The sequence below is a fragment of the Pleurodeles waltl genome, chromosome 1_1 (assembly GCF_031143425.1).
Source record: "Pleurodeles waltl isolate 20211129_DDA chromosome 1_1, aPleWal1.hap1.20221129, whole genome shotgun sequence".
NCBI lineage: Eukaryota > Metazoa > Chordata > Amphibia > Caudata > Salamandridae > Pleurodeles > Pleurodeles waltl.
Genome location: NC_090436.1, coordinates 994821856 through 994842973, shown reverse-complemented (window position 1 = coordinate 994842973; position 21118 = coordinate 994821856). Strand labels below are relative to the sequence as shown.

At 42.9% G+C, this 21118-nt stretch overlaps 1 protein-coding gene across 1 annotated transcript in view; it reads right to left on the bottom strand.

Annotated features, from left to right (window-relative positions):
- Nucleotides 1-20031, bottom strand: part of AMBN (ameloblastin) — a 57189-nt gene extending 37158 nt beyond the window's left edge. Inside the window, exons 1-4 of the mRNA XM_069227413.1 lie at nt 19945-20031; nt 10629-10697; nt 7161-7211; nt 681-743 (exon numbers count right to left, since the gene is read on the bottom strand). Of these exons, the coding sequence (XP_069083514.1) occupies nt 681-743; nt 7161-7211; nt 10629-10682 (168 nt within the window). The 5' untranslated portion in view covers nt 10683-10697; nt 19945-20031. The remainder of the gene's footprint in view (nt 1-680; nt 744-7160; nt 7212-10628; nt 10698-19944) is intronic.
- Nucleotides 20032-21118: the final 1087 nt, after the last annotated feature.

Below are 21118 nucleotides of genomic sequence, written 5' to 3'. Positions count from 1 at the left end.
TGAATCAGAATGTCATCCTGAAAAGGTAAGACGGCTTCTATTTCTTGAAATAGTAACCCCATTCTCAATGCCATTCTGACATCTATGGATCACACAAGTATGGTGGTCACCATGAATCACTGATTTGCAGTAAACACACATTTCCACTAATGTTACAGCTCTGACACCAGCCCTCAGTCTCATAATGAAAAGTATGCCCCCTGCAGAATTTGATGAGGAGCCCTTGAGTCTCCCATATCCCACATATATTTTTTGCTCTTGAGCTCATTGAGGCCCCTCCCCTGAAGGACTGAGGGCCCCCTGAAGTGCTCAGTCCACACCCCCACTCTGCCGGCTCTACAGGGGCCTGTGTTGCGCCACTGCAGCCCCTCCTATGCCTCAACTGACTATGATTGTGATACGAGTTTTAATACTGAAGGTGCCACCGTTTCCAGCAAAGACATATGCCTTAGGCCCACCCACAAGGATGGAGCAAGATACGGCAGACTTGGATCTAACAGAACGTCCAAGCTGTGTGCAGTGGTCGTACATAATGTACAAAATGAGTACAGTAGAACAAAGATGGATGTTTCATCATGCTACTAACCAGTTTATTTTATACTCCGGAGCATCACGTAAGATCAGTGCAAATGGCATTTTGTACACAAAGGCATGCAGACCTGTTAATGAGAAATGGTTACCTGTGGCCTCATGCTCATTCCATTTATGTTTACTCCATTTGGACTCCCGTATGGTCTCATTCTCTAAAAACAAAGTACAGATCAGTCTTACTTAGCGGGGAAGTCATTTGCAATTATTATTAGACAACCATAAATCAGCAGTCATCATGTTTTAACCTCCCCTGACACACGACTTGTGAACCAGCTACAATGATTATAATTATCTCTTCGAGACTGAGGCTTCTCTCGGTCCTTTGGAGGGGCGTAGCTGTCAGTTGTGCTGCACAAGTGGTGGGGTAGTGACCCAGGGACGTGAGGTGCTTCTCTCACCCAAGTTACAGAAAGGGAGAGCAGGAAGGCCCATTTTCCTTTTCCTGCATTAGGGCCCATGCTACCTACCGTTGCCACACCGCTGTTCCTCAAATTCTCACTCGCCTGTCTACAGGCAGGTTGCTGTGAGATTGTTTCTGCCTATGGATACCATTACACATGTCTAGATCTGGAGAAGACTGATGCTTTTGCTGTTGGAGGCCAATAGGCGCTGCCACTGGAATTATGCGACATGGAAAGAATCAAATTATGTGGCAGGGTAGGTTGAATTATGCAACATGAAAAGGAAAATTATACTGCTTAATACGGCATATTTTATAATAGCATTACTTGATTATTTTGACATTTTCATACATCTTAACACTGTCTCAGCTAAGGTTTCACATCTTTAATAGTGTTTAACACCCAAATAAAGCAATACGCAACAGAAAGACGACCAGTTAACATTTGCTAAGAGCCATCCACTGTATGGGAGCATGCTTCAATACTTTTTTTACTAACTTTTGATCAGTTTATACTAAAAACACTTTTTTGTTTAAATCTGCACATTATGCAGCAACAGATGACGGATTAATTGGATAATGCAGAAAATCTAAGTTTATGTTGAAATCTCATCATTCTAGTGGACCCGACAGAACGGCAATGGCAGTAAGCAGATGACAAATGGCCCCAGGAGATATTGTAGAGTAATTGCTGAGCCAATGGACACCATATCTGGCAATTGTTAAATCTGCTGACCTGCTGTGGCATATTACCTGCACACATAGTGTGTAAAGGGCCAGACTTATCAAAATGCAATGCAATGTTGCAATACAACTTGCTGCACCACGTGACAGAGAGAGAGGAATGCCCCACACCTACTAAGGTATGATGCATTTCTGCTTTCTTCCTGCACTGATGCACAGTGTGTTGCCTAGCACTATATTGCAAGGGACACCTTCCTTCACAAAAACAATCCTTAAATACATTTTCTTTTTCAATGTGTGTTGCAGAAAGCACACATAGAAAACTAAATACGGAGGAGAAATTAAGGTATTTCTTCTCGTTATGCCTTTGTAGGAAAGGCGTACCATCTTGATGTAATCCCAGGTTTAATGTTTAAGAAAAGTTGGCTGCACACAGTGCAGCGCCACTTTTCTTGCGCTCTTTAGAGCCCCACTACCGCCACCATGTTTGCGGCGAATGTAAAATACGGCACACCATGGTGCAGGGTAGGGGGCAATAGTGTCATTTTTTGGACGCTATTGATGTACTCTGATGGCGTAGGGCCAACATTTTGGAGCTATTCCTGCAGAGTACATAGGGGCCCATTGTAAGCAACAGAAGCCCCCTTTTAACACCTGCTCTGAGCAGCCAGTAAAAGTGCTGAAAAAACATAAAGCAAGAAAATCTGTTAGATTTCCTTGTGCCATTTTTTCAGGCCCCCTAATGGGAGAATGACCCCTTTGCATACGTTATACCTGGTGCAGGCATAATGTAGCGTAAAGAGTTACAAAGTAGGGCAAATGTAAATATTACATGATGTTTTGGGCCTTCTAACGCGACATTAGTGTAAAAAAAATGATGCTAATGTGGAATTAGAATGGTGCCAGAGGCTCTCAAATATGCCCCGAAGTACATGTGGGATTGTGTCAAAATCCATGGGTGGATGCTCCATCCATGGAACGCCTTCTCAACATGGAGTGACGCAAGACAGCGATTTGCGCTGAGTTGTGGTACTCTGGATTCACTAAACCATGCAGAGCCACATAAAGGGGCTTTGCGTGGCTTAGTAAATCCCAATTAAGGGCTTGTGTTCCCTGGCGCCACCTCACGTGACAAAAAGGCAACGCAAACTCTTAGTAAATCTTCCCCACAGTGTTACTATCTAGAGTTTAGTAATTTAATGCACCAAATAGCTAGAGTGAATGCAATAAAGCCATTTGATTTTCATTCTGATTAATATCCCTCAAAACAGCTTTCATTGCCTTCCTAGACTTGATACCTCCCACTCACCAGTAAATGCAGCAGTTTAGTGCTTGATTTGTATTTAAAAACGTGCTGGTGCCCAAAGTCCTCCTCTTAAACACGCGGCTGCTGCAATTAAATGTGTGAACATGGAATACTGAGGCAGCGTAATCCTGAAGCCATCTCGGGCCTCTTCAATCCATTTACATTCATTCCATGCCTCTTCAGCTCACTCTGCCCTCTTCCATTGTGACGCTTTTTTCGTTTTTCTCTTCCTCTGTCTTTCCCATGTGTGCCTTTTACTCACAGTAAATGCTTGAGGCAGAAAAATAAGTGTTGCCCCTCAAAAATAAGTGCTGATGCTCCGCACCAGAAACAACAAGCACAAATTAAGCACTGCAGCAGTTGCTTACCAGAAGAGGGTACATAAGCGTGGCGCTCCTCTCTTGCATGGTACGCGTTTGCTTGCATTGTTGTACTCTGATGAAGGGTCAAATGCCACATCTTTTAGCTGTACAATTTCTTCAGAAACAACTACGATTGTGATGTGTGTGAACTGGTTGTATTTTTATAAATGCGCAGAGTGATGTGTTTCCCCTTTTTTAATTCTATATTCACAATTTTTGGAACTTTTTTCAGGACACTAAATCCACATTGTTACCTCATGCACCCATAGCACTTCCTGACAACAGCCTGCATTTTCATAATAATCAGACATCAAAGCAGGAGTGGCTACTCCGTTATGGCAGAGGAACGTTGCCCCACTAATTAAAATGCCCCTAGATGAAAAATAAAATGGTAATAAACTTTATTACCATTTTAATTTTTTAATTTTCACTAAAATGGCAAACCTGCGTCCTGAGCAGAGTGTCAGTTCAGAGCGGGCTACTTCTGAGTGGCAGCAGCAGAGAGGACTGGTGGGCCCAGACATGGGTCTCTTACTCGCTGTGCCACTGGATTCAAGCTAGACTGGCTGGTAAGGGGTGATACCTTGATGCTGGTCGCAGGATGCTTGTTTCCAGTCCAGCGAGGACTTGGATTGGCAGTTCAGGATGGACTGTTCCCATGGGGAGCAGGGTCAAGACTGCTTTGCAAATGGCTAGGTCCAAAGTGGGGTGGCATGGTGAGCATAAGAATGATGGATTCAACCCAGATCTGTGAATGGAGGTGATTGTTTGAAAAGTTTCACCACTCCATCCATCATCATTTTGTGTTGTGATTACCTTACTTAACAATAGCTATCGGAATGTTGCTGAACACGCAGACGTCACCCTTAGTAGGCTTGAGGAGGTGCTATATTTTGATTGTGGCCTTGTGTTTCAGAGAAACAATGGGACACTACAAAACTTTGTCACACATGAAAGTCAAAAACAGGACGAGCAGGAATAAGAAGGACTTGTGCACTCCTCTGAGTGTGAAATCGCCATATCAGAGAAAGGAAGAGCCAAGGCAAGAGGAACCATAGACTGCCTGTGTGATTCAAGAGGTTATGCTATTTCATGATGATCTGAAAATGAGGAGGAAGACATCTTGCACATTGACCACAAACGATCCTTTTGACCTTCATGTTATAGTCTTCAAGAACTAAGTGAATGTGTGGGGGCCACAGTCACCACCTAATGCCTAGGCAGAAAGGTGAAATAAGAAGATTTCATGAGGTACTCCATTACTGCCTTGGTTCACCTGGAACTGGAGTTGGAGATACCGAACAACATATCTACAGCCTCTTGGCAGATGGTCCTGGGTACTCCTCAGCTGACAGATGGGGGAAGACATGAATGAGTTGATTCAGCCACTTCTATAAATAGAGGTGACGGGTCCTAATGCTGCCATGCTGATTTTCAACTAGTGGAGTTGGTCATCGTGCACCCTTTATCCCCCTACACTCCTTATTTCCTTTCTTTTCTATCTCCATTTTCGACTGACTTTGAGTGTGTTTAATGTGATGGAAGGCTAGTTAAAATTTTTGAATTTGGGAATTTGAAGACTGCTCATAGCCCGTGTTCCTTGAATTACGGATACCTATGGGATGTTACTTCATTGCATTTTATACACAATAAATAACATTTAAACCTAAAATACAACTCATTTTAATGATTTTACAGTCACCGATTAGTCTTCTTAGGAAATACAATTATTGTTTTGTTTAATAAGAGAATATTTACACTCAGTTATGTTGAGATTCCCTACTATGCAGTGGAGGGGAATGATTAGAGTCTAACGTTCTTAATTTCTAGCATGTGTGTACAATTTGGTTGAAACTTACAATAAAGACGATTGGTTTAAAGTTGTACATCTTTTTAAAGAAATTGTCACAGAAACTTACATTAGGTAGGGTGCTTTAGGACGAAAATATTGATGTGCCTACTAGGTATTTCGAATTAGACCCTCAGCTGTTTTAAGCATCCTTGATTTCCTCAATCACTCTAAACCTCGCTTTCGATGATCTGAACCGCTTAAAGTTATGCCATAAAGTAAGACAATAGCAACATATCAAACTACTGCCAAATTAATTCATCTATACTATACTTGGTTCCCTTTTTCCACTCCCCCAACACCATGCATATGTTGACTTGTAAACCTGTTCTCCAGGGTAATTGTTCCGGGACATTCTTGGTCCTGTATGTACTCATACTTAAATCCTAACATCCTGTACAGACTCTAAAACTTGTCTCCAAACGACTGTGAAATCTGCATTGTGATCTGTCACGCTGTGGAAGACTGACTGTGGGGGTCGTTACAAAGTCTTCAGATGCACTAGCCGGATCCCATGTGCAAGACCTTGCCTTTGATTTCTCTTCTTAGGCCACGTTTCTTGACTATCACAAAGACATTGCAAGCAAGATACATGCAAGCTTTGACAGTCCTTTGATATATTAAAAGGCATATGTCAGTCCTGTAGCATTAATAAGATCTTTTCCACCAGTGCCCATTATTTGTCTACGATATTTCACACGAGTGGTAGGGATATATTCAACTTTTGCATAACTTAGAGGTTTTCCATTTAATATCCCTTGAGAGGATCATTGTTAAATCATCTGCATAACAAACTGTGTTAAGGTGTGCCACCTCTCGTTTTCGCACCTATATTTCAGAAATTCAACCCTTGGAGGAGTCCAGTGGCCAGTTTGTTGTGGCATGGATGCCAGATATAGTCTGGTGGCATGCTTCAGACAAACCTGTAGTTTGGATTACATTTTAGGTCATAATCAGGGCCCCTAGCATTATGAGACTTCACAACTGTGGTGTTTTTATGGCATAGTTATTGATTAGAAGGACTTTTATGGTGTTCAACAATCTACTCCATAGTTTGCAGATTCGAAAAAAAAATGTTCGAAGCTCAAACGGATCATAGGTTACTTATAAAATCTGCCACACATGGTGCCCCACTGTGACAGGCTCTTTACAAACTTCATCTGGAGACTTTTCACTTTCTGTTGCCACTTACTGTGTTCTGGTGTTAAACTGATGAGGTGAACCTTTTTCCAACAAAGTAGTAATGTGTGAAATTGTCAAAATAGCAATGAGTTGTGTTATGCTACATAATAGGCACTAGAGCATTGTATACTGTGATCTGCAGAGCAATCATAAACAAATCAATCAAATTAAACATGTGACCTTAGAAGTAACTAACATTAGAGTATATATATCCTAGACATCAGCCTTTGAAGAATCAATTTCTAGATGTAACCCCAATTAAAGCCAGGTTTCTGCTTTCTATGATTTAGCACCATTAAGTATCTTGGTTTTCTGTCAGGTTTGCTCATTGCGACATATTGCCTAATCCTAAATTGTTTACTGTAAAAACGAAAAGTGGACGATTCTGTTTATTTTCGTATTAAGTGGAAGATGCAGTAGTGAAGCGCACATTAAAGCTTCACTTTTACCCAGTGACAATATGTTTATGCCCTCGGAATTCCAAGATTTTGGGTTTTGCCAAGAGAACACATTTGCTTAAAGTAACCAAATCTCCCTCCACAAAATCTGGATGGGGGTTGGAGGGTGGGAGCATGCCGAAATTGTCACAGAAACATACACTTCTGCATGTTATTCCTAACCTAGTAACTTCAGTTAGTTACATGCCCCTAAACTCTTCAGGTCCCCCGCTGATTGTAACTGTGGAGCTGGGAAATAACAAGAATTTTCAGAGGCAATCATGATCAAGTGCTTAGAGATGGATAATGTCTCACCATCCTATTAGATCAGTAAATGAGCGACACATACCTCATAGCTCATGCTGGCCATTCCCGGCATCCCACCTTGTTGAGGGTAAATCTGAAAAAGAAAATCAATTAATTATACTTGCCCACAATTTTGCCAACGAAGAAGAAGCAACTATTTACTTTAACCCACTACTAAATGCGCCAGGTAAAGCTCTAGCTTTGAAATTGTCCAGCTATTTTTGTACTCTTTAAAAAGTTAATGTTAATCTCCGAGAGACAGTTACACACCAGATTATTCAATATTAAAAAACACATACGGGCAAAACATGTGTTCATAAGGATGTCGTGATAATTCAATTAAAGTATTTTTGTAGTTGGAAAATATTACAATCCTTTTTGTGTAGGACGTTAATGGACACAGAATATTGTGTCTGCTTAGTCGTATATTGACTTTGACAGATTTGGCCTCTTTTCAATTACCATGGTAATCCCAATTCTAGTTGAAATTGTGCCCAATTACGGACAATGTGTCAAAAATTAGGAGGTGAAGTAAGCGCCCTGAATGTCTTTTTACATCAGTGACTCAAGCAAAATCTAGGAAAATGTATTTCAGTGTTCCCGGAACTGTCGGCATAATTTTAAACATTAAGGCCACAATTATGTTAAAGTGGAGGGGGCTCGTCTCCGTTATTTACAAAACTGCAATGCGTGACAGGGTGGACATTGCTGCAAACAGTAGAGGGGGATGGGAACCATATCTGGCACACCGCTGACTGATGACCAATGGAGCTTGCAGCAAACGGACTACATCCCAAGCAATAACAAAGGCTTTTCCCAGATACTTTGGAGTGATGTGCCAATTATGGTACAGAGTAAACTGACAGCCAGCCTGGTCCCGTACTGTCATATGGACTTTCTTGAAGGAGGGTGTCCACCTCTTTGAAACTATTGTAGGGGCACCTATATTATGGAATTCAATGGTAGTATGTTTGACGGATGAGATTCCAAAGGCAATCAGTTATTTTGTATGTAGCCTGAGCACTTACAATATCTAGGCAGACTCACAAAGTACTGATGGAAGTGGGTTGTGCAACTGGATAAAGGCTAGCTGCTTGCCCTAACCAAATATTATGAATTTAAAGAAAGTTACTTGTTGAATGCAAACCCTGTTTCTTGACTGATCCACATATATGTGCCATTCATCTCTCACCTTTTAGTAAAGACACCTCAATACATTCAATTGTGGGGCTATCTGAAGTTTTCCTAGATTGTATTAACCAGTTAAATGCTCCCAGTTGAAGGTGGTGAGGTAGTGCAGCATAAAGAAGGATAGGTTGTATTGTTGGAATTGGTTAAAAAGTCAAAATGGGTATAATTTTGGACCTGTTCAGAACGTTCAGTACTGTTTCTGAATACAATTTAAAAAACATAATGGTCTTCATTAAACGTTCTGGGGTAAATTCAGATGCCCTGTGTGGTTTGCACAGGGATCAGTTTTACGAGGTGTGTGATAATGATCAGACCCTCACAGTTTTTCCTGGTGGATTCATACAGGTGAACCTTCTGAAATATGTGGAGGAAAAGCCCAGAAAAAGCCAAAACATGCAGAAATTGGTGTCCTAAGTTCCAATTGCACATTCTATGTGTCATTCCCAATTTGAAAACTCAGGATAAAAGGGATCTGCCACACCAGTTAAACATTATGCCCAGGTTTAATTATATTTACACAGTGTCGTAAATATGTCAACTAATTCTGCACATCCTGTAATGTGGTCTAATGAGTGGAAATTGCTGCACATGGTGTTTTTATTTTATTTCTGAATGCTGGACACCATATTTAATCTTCTAAAGTGTTATATGCTAACTTTGTGAAAAAAGGTCCCTCTCGTAGTGAAGATGACCCTCACTGTTTGACAGAGGAGGGGAGCTGCTTTTCCATCAAAGGGTCTCAATGCCTCCGCTTTTCTTGTACTATAATTCCTATTATCTTTGTTAAGAAAGAGCTAGAAAAGCCATGCCAGGATAATGAATTGTCCCCCAAGGCACTCTATCAGTGGCATGCACACTTTGATACTTTATGATTTGCAGATTAATTCCATTGGAAAGTTACCCTGGACACCATCTTCCATTAGCTATTGAATGCTTCACTGGTCTTTAAAAATAATGTACATTGTCATAGTAAACGACAACTTGTATGGAAAACACTGACAAGGGCAGAATAAGGAATATAATTTAAACACAAATTAGTTGATGAGATAATTATGGCCATGATTAAGCACATAACCACACAAATAAACTCTGTTTATTTGGATTGGCCATGTCTCAGTTTGGTATCATATGGTAACTCGGCATAACACCAATAAGCCCAATATTAGATATACTGTAATGTAGCACCAGCCGTCGTCAATGTTTGTATTTATATAGAGCAACCCTACCTGAAAGGCAGAGGAAGCGCTGTGCAACATCAAAGGCAAAGACACAAGCACATGCAATTGAAGGAGAAGCGGGTTGTAGACGCAAAAGCAGGTTGTTAGTGCATCAAGATGTAGCATTCTTTAACGAGTTGAGTCTTCAGCTATTTCTTAAATTGGAGCAGGGGGTAGGACAGTCCTGAAAGTTTATGCGATGATTTTCCAAATCTTAAGTGCAAAGATGGATAAGGCAAGGTCTTTTGTAATTTTGTACACTTCCTCATCTCCAGTCTGATGGTGATCTGGCTGCAGGTGTGCAGAGAGGCACCAGAGATGGTGAGTCTATCAGCCAGATAGGTTGGGGTGCGAGTGGCAATGGCTTTGTGGATGATACATCTTGTTGTGAACATAGTGTGGGCCAGTAAGGGAGCCAGGTGAGCTTCATGAAGATGAAGGTGAAGTGCCATATTTAATCAGACTTTTGGTGAGATGTGATGCAGTGCGTATGATGTCCTAAAAGAAGGCCAGTGATGGATGTGGGAGGGTGGGGAGGAATGCATTGCTCCCATCCAGATGTGAGAGTATGATGTATTGAATGTCAGTACTAAAGTCACTTTCTGTGAGAAGCAGATAGTTTTGTAGATTCCTTTAAACCTGTTATGCTGTTCGGGCAAAACTGAGGACAAAAGCATTACAGAATGGCAGTGTGGGTTGAAAGTCGCAAAGTTGCTTTTCTGCATGCTCACAAATCTCAGGTTGTACAAACCCTGCATCCTTGCCATGCTCGTATTCCACACAGTTTTTTAGGGCAGTTAATAAATGTGTCTCATGTCTCACCTAGCCTGCTGTGATTCCAAGAACAAATGCAAAATAGATTTTAAGGGCATAACTCTTGAAGAATTTTGTGTTCTTGATCAACCTTCTCCAACATGAGATGAAGGCTGTGGACTAATGGTTCACTGAACCAGGGCTGGTGCGAGGATTGCTCCATTCAAGACAAAGTGACAATTTGCTGATGTAATATGTTAGCTTTGCATACATATGTATATTTGTATTATTATTTATCTCAAATTACACTATTAAGTAATTTTGTAGGTCTCAGAGGATTCAATACTTACTGGTAAAGCAAAGCTTGTGCCAATGAGGCACCAAACCATAGTCCAGAGTCCCATCTTGCATAGATGTATCTGTAACACAAGCAACCAGAGTATTAGAGAGCAGTTAACCATTTAGAATGCTGAAAAGATGTCATATAATGCAAACGTCATTTTACCAATAACACGGACGTATCTCTGCAGATGAAAACAAAAAACTATGCCTTATCCAGGATTCCCTCGATTTCTGAACGTTCTTAAAAATTATTAATCTTTCTAAATAATATACATCTTGTGGAAATAATTAATTATGTGATTTAACTGTAGCTCTCTGTATTTCTTTTTCCTTCCTTTCATTCCCTTTCTGCTCTCTTCTGTTCCTATCACCTCTCCTTTTAGAGCACCTCATACCATGGTACCTATTTTCGTAGTAAGCGCATTTCAGAAATAAAGTGTGCCTGTGTCTTTAAGCTAAAGAAAGACATGGGGCCAGATTTAATGGAAAATGATGGTGCACAGCGCTGTGCCAAATTTGGCAGCGTTGTGCACCATCATTTTCAAAACGCAGGGATGCGCCGTATTTACTAGAATATGGTGCACTCTTGTGTTTCTCCCTTCGCTGGCCCTAAATTTACTGCTGTGTGCCAATGCAGCCACTCTTGCAACGTAGAGCAAGGATGTCTGCATTGAGGGGGAAATTGATTTTGTGCAGGAAGGAACACCTTCCTGCACAAAAGCAATCTCAAATGGTAATTTGTTCTTCCTATGTGTGCTGCAATATCCCTACTAGGGTAAAGCCCCAGAGGATGTCCAGTTCATTTTCCAAAATGTGTTGGTAATGGAAGCAGAAGAGGGTGGGCACCTGACCTCATATGATTGGAATAAGTCTCTTCTGGTCCTCTTGCTACAGTGAGGCACAGAGCAGACAAAAACACTATGGCGGTCATTCTGACCGCGGCGGGTGGCGGTCGCCGCCCGCCATGCGGTTACCGCCGAATGACCGCCCGCGGTCAAAAGACCGCGGCGGCCATTCCAACTTTCCCGCTGGGCCGGCGGGCAACCGCCAAAAGGCCGCCCGCCGGCCCAGCTGGAAAGCCCCTGCAACGAGGAAGCCGGCTCCGAATGGAGCCGGCGGAGTTGCAGGGGTGCGACGGGTGCAGTGGCACCCGTCGCGATTTTCACTGTCTGCTAAGCAGACAGTGAAAATCTGTATGGGGCCCTGTGAGGGGGCCCTACACTGCCCTTGCCAGTGGCATGGGCAGTGCAGGGGCCCCCAGGGGCCCCACGACACCCGTTCCCGCCATCTTGGTTCTGGCGGTGACAGCCGCCAGAAACAGGCTGGCGGGAAGGGGGTCAGAATCCCCGTGGCGGTGCTGCAAGCAGCTCCGCCATGGAGGATTCCCTGGGCCAGGGGAAAACCGGCGGGAAACCGCTGGTTCCCCTTTTCTGACCGCGGCTTTACCGCTGTGTATCAGAATAGCCCAGGAAGCACTGCCAGCCTGTTGGCGGTGCTTCCGCTGCCCTCCGCCCTGGCGATCATGGACCGCCAGGGTTGGAATGACCCCCTATGTCCTATTTTTATGTTTTTAACGTAACCAAAAGAAAGATTGACACTACAACGTAAATGAACAAACAAACCACTCGAGAAACAAAGAAAAACACATTTTAACACTTGCTGAAATTTTGCTCTTTTGCCTTAGCACCTATACAAAAGCAGAAAAGTTAGCTCTTTAAATACAGCAAAAAGAAGCAAAAAAAAAAACGAAATGAGTGAATCAAAAAATGAAAAAAAATATTAATAATGAAAACTGTTATACACTAGTGCTGCTAAATGGGAACTTTTTAATAGGATATTTAAGTTTTACATTGAAGTTTAACTAGTCACCGCCCGCCATGTGCATAGTTCACAAATGGAGTGAGTGTTTGTCACAAGTGGACCTTGGAACTAACCATTGGGGTTTAATTAGAAGCTTCCATTGATTATTGAACTGATTGTGCAATGGCTGGATAGTTCTGTATTTTGCATGAAAGAATGGCTGCTGCTGAGCAGCATTTATATTTGTAAGTGGAAAACGTTTAGGAAATTGGGTTACTGGTAATTCTTGTCATGGTGAGACACGAGCAAATGCCAAAGTAACGTGCTTAACCTTCTGGTAGCTTGGCACAAATGCAGTCAAGAGGCAATGTGTAAAGTTTTTATGCAGCGCTTCAAGCAGTAACCAAATTTAAAAAAATGAGTAAAATTTAATTATTTATTTGAGACCAAAATGGCAAATATCCAACCAGTATAAGTGGAGATATGCAGTTTAAAAGATTTATGTGAAAACAATGCTTGAAAGCACAAAGCGCCAACTGCGGTTATATGGTCAGGCTGGACTGGGACAAAGTCACCAGTTCAGACTGACCGTGATGGAGCATGGGCTGGTAACAGGGACCAAGTTAGGCCTGCTGAACCAAGTATCTTATGTGCTTGGTGCGCCGTCTGTGCGGCTTTGCTTTATGAGGCTTTGCGTTGTCTGGTGTTGGTTCAGATAAGGCTGTGCAGCAAGGCCTTGCAGTGCTTTGCGTGGCTCTGCATCGGTTTAGGTGAGCTGTGTGGTGAAGCTTAGTGAAGCTTTGTGTCACTTTGTGTCAGTTCCAATGAAGCTGGCAGCTGTGCAGGGTTTTTCTTCCCTCTCGATCAACTCTGATGAGGCTGGCAACGGTGGGGCGACGCTTTGTACTCTTCATGCTGCCTCTCGCTGGTTCCAATTGGACCACAGTTGAGCTGGCAGAGCGCCTGTATCCCCATTTCCAAGAGTTCAGGACTGGGGAGTCACCACTTGGTGGTTAGGACTCAGAGGAGGCAGAATCCTCGTCCAGGGTTCAGGAGAGTTGCAGTCTGCTCTGTCCCTGAGGCTCTGATCAGAAGGCCAGCCAGGCAGCCCTTGGAGTCAATCTGGTGGTCCTGGGTTCTAGTTGCAGGTCCAGTCCTTCTCACTCAGGCAGCAGAGCAGCAGAGCAGCAGAGCAGAAGAGTAGCAGAACAGGAGAGTAGCAGTCTTTCTTGCAGTAGAACAGCACAGCAGTCCTTCTTCTGAGTCTTCCACAGGTCCAGATTTGTGCTGAAGGGTTGGATCAGAGGCTCCAATATTTATACCTGGTGCCCACTCTGTGGTGGGAGAAGCACTTGGAGTCCTCCCTCTAATGAGCTGCCTGGAATTTCCTGCATTACAGCCCTGGCCCTAGCTTGTCTGGGGACAAAAAAGACTAAGGTGAAACCCTTTGGGAGTGTGCTGTGGCAGAGTCTTAGTGATGTGCAAAGTGCAGCTCTGCCCCACTATCAAGTCAGAGATGGCCTATCCTGCCAACCCCTATTCACCCTTAGTCTCACTGTCTGGGAGCAATACACAAAGACCAACTGCCAGCTACAATTAGTCAGGTGACCCCAGATGCAGACTGCAGGCACCACATGGTTAGGACAAGAAAATGCCAACTTTTTAAAAGTGTCATTTTCAGAATTGTGACTTAAAATCCGACTTTACCATAAAAGATGGGTTTAAATTGCAATTCTTTAGACACCAAACTTGGCATTTCCACTTGCTCCCAATTGAAAGTTATCATGGATGAAATATAATAAGGTAACCCAATGTTATCTTATGGAAGGGGTAGGCCTTGCAGTAGTGAAATACGAATTTAAGAGTTTACACTGCCAGAACATGTAAAAGTTCAAAGTACATGTCCAACGTTTTACATACACTGCACCCTTCCCTCTGGCTGTTTGGAGCTTTCCTTAGTGGTGACATATGTATTTTTAAAGGAAGGTTTAGGCCTGGTAAAAGGTTTATTTGCCAGGTCGAAATGAGAGTACAAAATGCACACACAGGCTTCAGTGGCATGCCTAGGGTATGTTTAAAGGCTACTTAAGTGGGTGACGCAATGAGCACTGAGGGCCCATGAATAGCATTTAATTTACAAGCCCTGGGTACATGTAGTACCACTTTGCAAAGGAGTTACAAGTAAATTAAATGTGCCAATTGGGTGGAAACCAATGTTACCATGCTTTAGGAAGAGAGCACATGCTCTTTTGCACTTATTAGCAGTGGTAAAATGCACAGAGTCCTAAGGCCAGCAAAATCACTACAAGTATGTCAGGTCCAATAACGTATTTTTATTTCAAGGCATTGCTACTATAGCAAAATAACAATGGTGCCAATGTCACAGGAGACTTCATCTACTTCCTGTCAGAGTACCTTGCAAGATGGGCCAGTGGCTTGTCAATTATAGGTTTATGTGATCCAAGGTTTGCCAAGCATTGAAGTGCTTGCAGAGTGAATCTTGCTTAACCATTCAGCAATGTGGGGCTGACTCACTGGATGGTGGCAGCAGATGCTAGTGGAATTCCTGTTAAATTCACTCAGTAAGGCACAGGTCAACTCCCTAATTTTCCAATTATATTTTGCATAAGCATATGTGTATGTTAGAAATGTGAGCTGGGGAACCCTTTATTTTGTGAGTGATGCCCTAAATGTGGTAGGATAGTCTATAATGTTTGAGGAGGTCAGCGATGGCAGTATGGCGTTTCCTGCTTGTTACCCTATGCAGCTTCATCACATTCTCCTCTCCTTCTGGATTTGTTTCCAAAGTCAAGTGTCTTGTCTGGCTTGTAGTAGGCTTTTAACACACAAAGGACAATAAATCAACGTGGAGACCCCAAGAATGATCCCACCGTCTAGAGACACAGCATTTTAGTATAGAAAAACTGCCCTCACCCACTAATAGTGCATGCTTCATCATAGGGCTATGCTGACACATTCCCATCGTAAGGAAGGGAGCAAGAGGCAGGGGGGGACAAAAAACATAAAACAACAGACGGGGAGCAATCATACAGAACACCTCACTCAGTAATTAAAACTATCTCAAGTGAAACCATAATTAATCTTTATTTCTGGGGTTTACTGGATAGGATTAAAAAAGATTAGAGAGATGGTGGTGATATGGGGATGTAATCACCCCTTCACCCCAAATATCTGTACAAGTGTCAACATGTTTTGGCCATTTCCATTGCCCGTATGGGTCGATCGGCCTTCATCAGGACCACCGATCCTCTTAACATTCAATACCCTACCTATTGTACACCCAATTTATGATCAACAGATGCGTTTTGGTTCAACTGTCCGCTTATAGTACACACGCACAGGATTACCTACAAGGGAATACAAAGACAAACACTTAAAATGTGAATAAAGACTACTTAATCCAAATATTACTCTTGTTCCCTCGTATTTTTGTGTTAATACCCATGTGCCCTTCGCCCCATAATAGTGCCATACACTCCATGCACAGATTCCTCCCAAATTGGGAATTTATTACAAGATCAATGCAAAAACATCCTTCTAAAGCACTCATCACCCCACTTTGTGACCCAGGCACCAGGTTCCTTGATATACATGAACAATTTCACTTACTGAGTTATCATTGTCAGCCTCCAAGACTGGAGTACGGTGGGAGCACCCCCCTGTAGTCACACAGATGTGTGCCAGATTGCCTTGGCACCCCTGTATTCCTGGAGGAGTCACTGTGGACCCCAATATCAGGCCAGCATGACCGGACTTGTGGATACTGCTATAGTGTAGACACTGCTGTGACCAAGGTGGGACCAGTCCACATTCTGTGGAATGCACCAAGGGAAGCCCAAGGAGCAACAGGAACCCAGTCGAAGCAAGGAGACCAACCCCCCTCTCTGCTGAGCGAAAAGTGACTTACTGCGTGATTGCTGAGGCGGGAGAAACTCTGAATGTTTGAATCTGCAGGTAGCATGGATTGAAGGATAGAGCTGGCATCTGTCAGGTGCTACACCATGTGATCACACGCAGCTCGACTTTGCCAATCCAGAAAAGAACCACGTTGCACCACTGAAGGATAGTGCCCCTCTGGATGTAATTTCCCCATCTCTAGAGATTAACTGGCTTCCATAAAAAATAGACACTTTGAACTTCGCCTTGGAGCCAAGAACTCCGGAAAGAGACAACAAACACTAAGAAACACATGCATTAGTTAAATAAGAGAAAGTGATCTGTGTGCTTGGTTAGGTCCTAGGTTCAATTTATATAGCTGAAACCTTGATTTCTCACTTGGCACAGAAAGTTGTAGAACATTATTTACTGTGAGAACCACAATTAATTTTATTGCCATTTAGCTTCGTGAAATTCCTAATGTTATTGCACATTTGCTTATTATATTAAATATAAATAAATATTATATAATACATATATAATATATTAAAAGTGTTACTCCTTTTCATAAAAGAATAAACTACTTGGTCAATCAGTTTTTTGTAAAGGATACTTATGCTTCCTGAACTAGGCATTCTGCTCCCTTAGCAACCGCTAAGAGTAAGCCTTGACAGTTCGACACCATCTCTGACTGAAAGTCAAAACCTAAAGGAGTCTCTTGGTATTTCACTAGACTCGGGGTAGGACCTGGTTCCTGAATTTCTAGGTAGAACAGAAAAACGTGTTACTAAGATCACCTAAGTGCCTGTGAGATGTGCAGTTCCTGTGAAACTGGCCTGATACTTGGAACAATTCAGGATCAAGTCATTTCTGCATATATGCAGTGTGCTGCTTGGTTCAATGAAATGCAAACTGCAGTGTATGTGTTGGTATGTCTACAGTGTCGCACAGACTAAGCACTGAATTGCATGCACATCGACTGAATTGTACATATCAATATTGTGCGTATCAATATTGAATATGAGATCTATGAACCGCAATAAAAGTAAATTTTTTGTTGAAACAAATATACAGTTTGAGAAGGTAAAAACCCCACAACAAAAAGCATACGATGATGTACTTAGAAAAGCCCCCGCTCGACTTCAGTGTGATCAGGAATTCACATTCCCAGGAACTATTTCTGACCCCCCTCTAAAGCTTCTGCGGGTCAAGAAGAGCCTGCAAACTACACTCCTTGGGCTAGCATTGGAACACAGACGTAGCAGTGGGACCAGCAAACCCACCTAGCACCTTAAGGAAGCTGTTTCAGCCTCACCTGCATCCTTGTATGCACTCTGGTTGGTTCCCACTTCTGGTCCTTCCAATGATTATACAAACGCGTCCAAATGAGACCTAAAAACCTCACTGAACTGAGCAAGGTCTACAAGGGATGACAATCCTGGCAGGTCTGCTACCCAAGGTCTTCAAGAGATAGCATTCCTGGCGGGCATGTTACGCATGATCTCCGAGAGATAGCATTCCCGACAGGCATGCTACACATGGTCTCCAAGAGATAGTATTTGCGGGGGCATGCTGCGCAAGATCTCTAAGAGATAGCATTCCCAGCGGGCATGCTTCACAAGGCCTCCAGGAGATAGCATTCCTGGTGCACGTGATACTCAAGGTCTCCAAGAGATAGGATTCCCAGCAGGCATGGTACCTAAGGTATGCAAGAAAGCATGGCCGATGGGCATGCTTCTACTGCTTGGGAAAGTGGCTCAGATGCTGGTGTTATGCCAAATACTTAAATAAACACATTGATATTGGACTTTAGCATTTCTTAAAAGACAGATTGAAGGTCAGGAAGTTTTAAACACAAGAGTGGTTTCAGCCTTTTGCTCTGGCATACGTCCACTGTAGCATCTACTCATCATCTGAGCAATCCCTGGGGACATGGACAAGTAATGCTTGGCGGCTTGCACTAAAGAATTGGCAACGGAGAATTTTGCCTTCTAGACACTGGAGCAAAATGTAATTTTCTGTAAACAAAATTCTCTCGCCATGGACAGGGTTTTTTATTTTAGGAGCTGTACAAAAAGATGTTCATACATTCATTGCTTAAAAAGAGGTGCTTTCTTGTTAAGCTGTTTCAAAAGTGAAATCATCAAATAAACTAAACCAGTAATGTTTACAAAAAACACACTTGAGCCTGGTTGCTATCTTTTACCCTTGAAATAATTTGGAAACGGGGGAGAAAGCTACAAACCTAACATATCTCTTGATCAAACACTCCATCTATTTTCGAGTTCTACATTTTAATGCGAACTTTTGTAAAATAGTTGGATAAGGCTTCTACCTTTGCATTCGTGATAAATATACTATTTTGAGCCACACGTTCTAATAGTTTCAAAGAGAGATGCTTTTCAAACCTGTTGGGGAACAATACCGTTTCCTTTTCGGCAATTGGCCATATACTGTCAAACGTCTTTGGCAAAAGTCATATGTAAATCCCAGGCCCCAATACTTGCTTAAAAACAGAGACCCAGATTTAAGAGGGCCTAGCTCTTACTTGCGCCACATTAGCATCATTTTTTTTAAGCTAATGTGGCCCAAAAAGGACTATGGACAGATTTAAGAATCTGCGCCCCCTTAGCACCCCCCAACCGCCACCATGTGTGCGCTGTATTTAAAATGCGGTGCACCATGGCGCAGGGTAGGGGGCAATAGCGACAACAGTTTTGACACTATTGATGTACTCTTCAGGGTTAGCGCCAAAATGTTGGCCCTAACCCCTGAACAGTATACAGGGGCCCACTGTAACCAATGGTGTGCCCCCTTTTAATGCCTGCTCTGAGCAGGAGTTAAAAATGCCAGAAAAAAAATTACGTTAATGTGGCACAAGGAGGCGCTAGGCCATCTTAAATCTGGTGCATGCATTGCCCCACTTTGTAATCCCTTGCACCACACTATGCCTGCGCCAGGCATAATGCATGCAAGGGGGGGTTCCCCCGTTAGGAGGGCTGAAAAAATGGCGCAAAGAAATCTTTGCACCACTTGTTTGGCGTTGTTAACGCCTGCTCAGAGCAGGGGCGTTTAAAAGGGGGCAACCACTGATTACAATAGGCACCTATGTACTCTTCAGTGTTAGTTGCAAAATGTTGGAGCTAACCCTGAACAATAGATCAATAGTGTAAAAAAATCTGACGCTATTGCCCCTACCTTGCGCCATGGTGCGCTGTCTTTTAAATACGACACACACATGGTGGCGGGTGGTTACTAAGGGGCGCAAAGAAAGCCCCAATACTTTTTCCAAAAATACTGAACTGTAGAAAATAGACTATTTTAACAATGCAACCTGCTTATGTCGTACCTGTCAATAACACGTGTTCTCTCTTTTCTCAGCACTCCCTTGTACTCACCATTCATCAGCATCCGCTGGTGAAACACAAAAACAGGGGGTCCCTCTGCAGAATGGGATCAGGGCCCTCGAGTTCATATATCTTACAGATTTCCATTGATTTTGGGCTGAATGGGGCACTCCTTGAAAACTTGGTGGCCCCTCTGCACTGTAGGGGCTGCACGGGCCTGCATTATGTCTCTGCCTCTCTATAGAAAAGAAACACATACACTAGAAACCAGTGAAATTACCTTGCAAGCCCACTCTTCTTCTAAGGGTCCGATGGCGCACTTCAGAAGACTCCCAGCATAGTGAGGTTGGGTTGTTCAGTCTGTTAACTTTTCTTCCCCTTGTAGGTTTTAAACCCTTTCGGATTTGCTGATCCGCCAATTGTCATTAAGAAGGAACATGTCTGTGCAACATAATTAGTTCCGAGGTTTCCTTTACGGCACAGAAACTTGCACATACAGCCTCATTATTTGTAATTGCACACTCTAACCTGTGATTAGAGGATACATTTTCTACCAACTAAAGAAATGTGCACTCTGACACAATCGCCCCAGACAGCTACGTCACAGGCTCGTAACTGACCAAGTCTTCAGTTCCACAGAGCAGTGCTCATCCCATGGTGCGTACTTTTGGGGACGCAAGGCATTTGTACAGGACGGCATAATAGAGACCCAGATTATGAACGACCTCCTTCGTCCCTAGTGTGTCATCCTGGGCACATTCCTCACCGCCATGTGTGCTGCCTTCACCTATGACTAGAAGCTACAGCAAGACTCAGAAGGACTCGACCACTGTGGGCGAAGAGTGCACGAGTAGAATCCTCTAAAGGGTTGTGTGAAAGACCGCTGTGGGACACGGCGTAATTTGAAAAAATATATACCCAAATAAATAAGTAAATAAATAAATGGATAGGCTTACAGTTTTTCTAGGAGCCCGGCACCGCCTTGCCAGATGCCAGTGCTACTAGATAGGGACAGAAGATGGCAAATACCAGAGCTGCCCGGTTTAGAAGACAGCTCAAGTCTCTGGTCCACCACCATACACTTCCTGTCTCTTTAATTCACTTTGCAGGTTATTTTTAATTGCTGCTGTCTCTCTTAGTCACTGTTTACTGTCTGTCCATTCCTCTTTGAATGACCCTTTTCTGCCTTTTTCTCTCTTGCTGTGGGCCAAAGTCATAGAATGAAAACTAAACTTTGGCCCCCAAAAATGGGTGCTAGTGCCCACAACCCTAAAACCATTGGTACTAATTGAGCACTATATGCCAGAGGTACAGACTTTAGGAATACCGATTTCCTAAGTGTGATTATCTCCAAATTGCAATTGGTATTCCTAATATGTGAATTTTTTTCCCAAATAGCAATTCCTAGTAGGTCGCGAATCAACCTATCTCATGAATATTAATGAGTCACAATA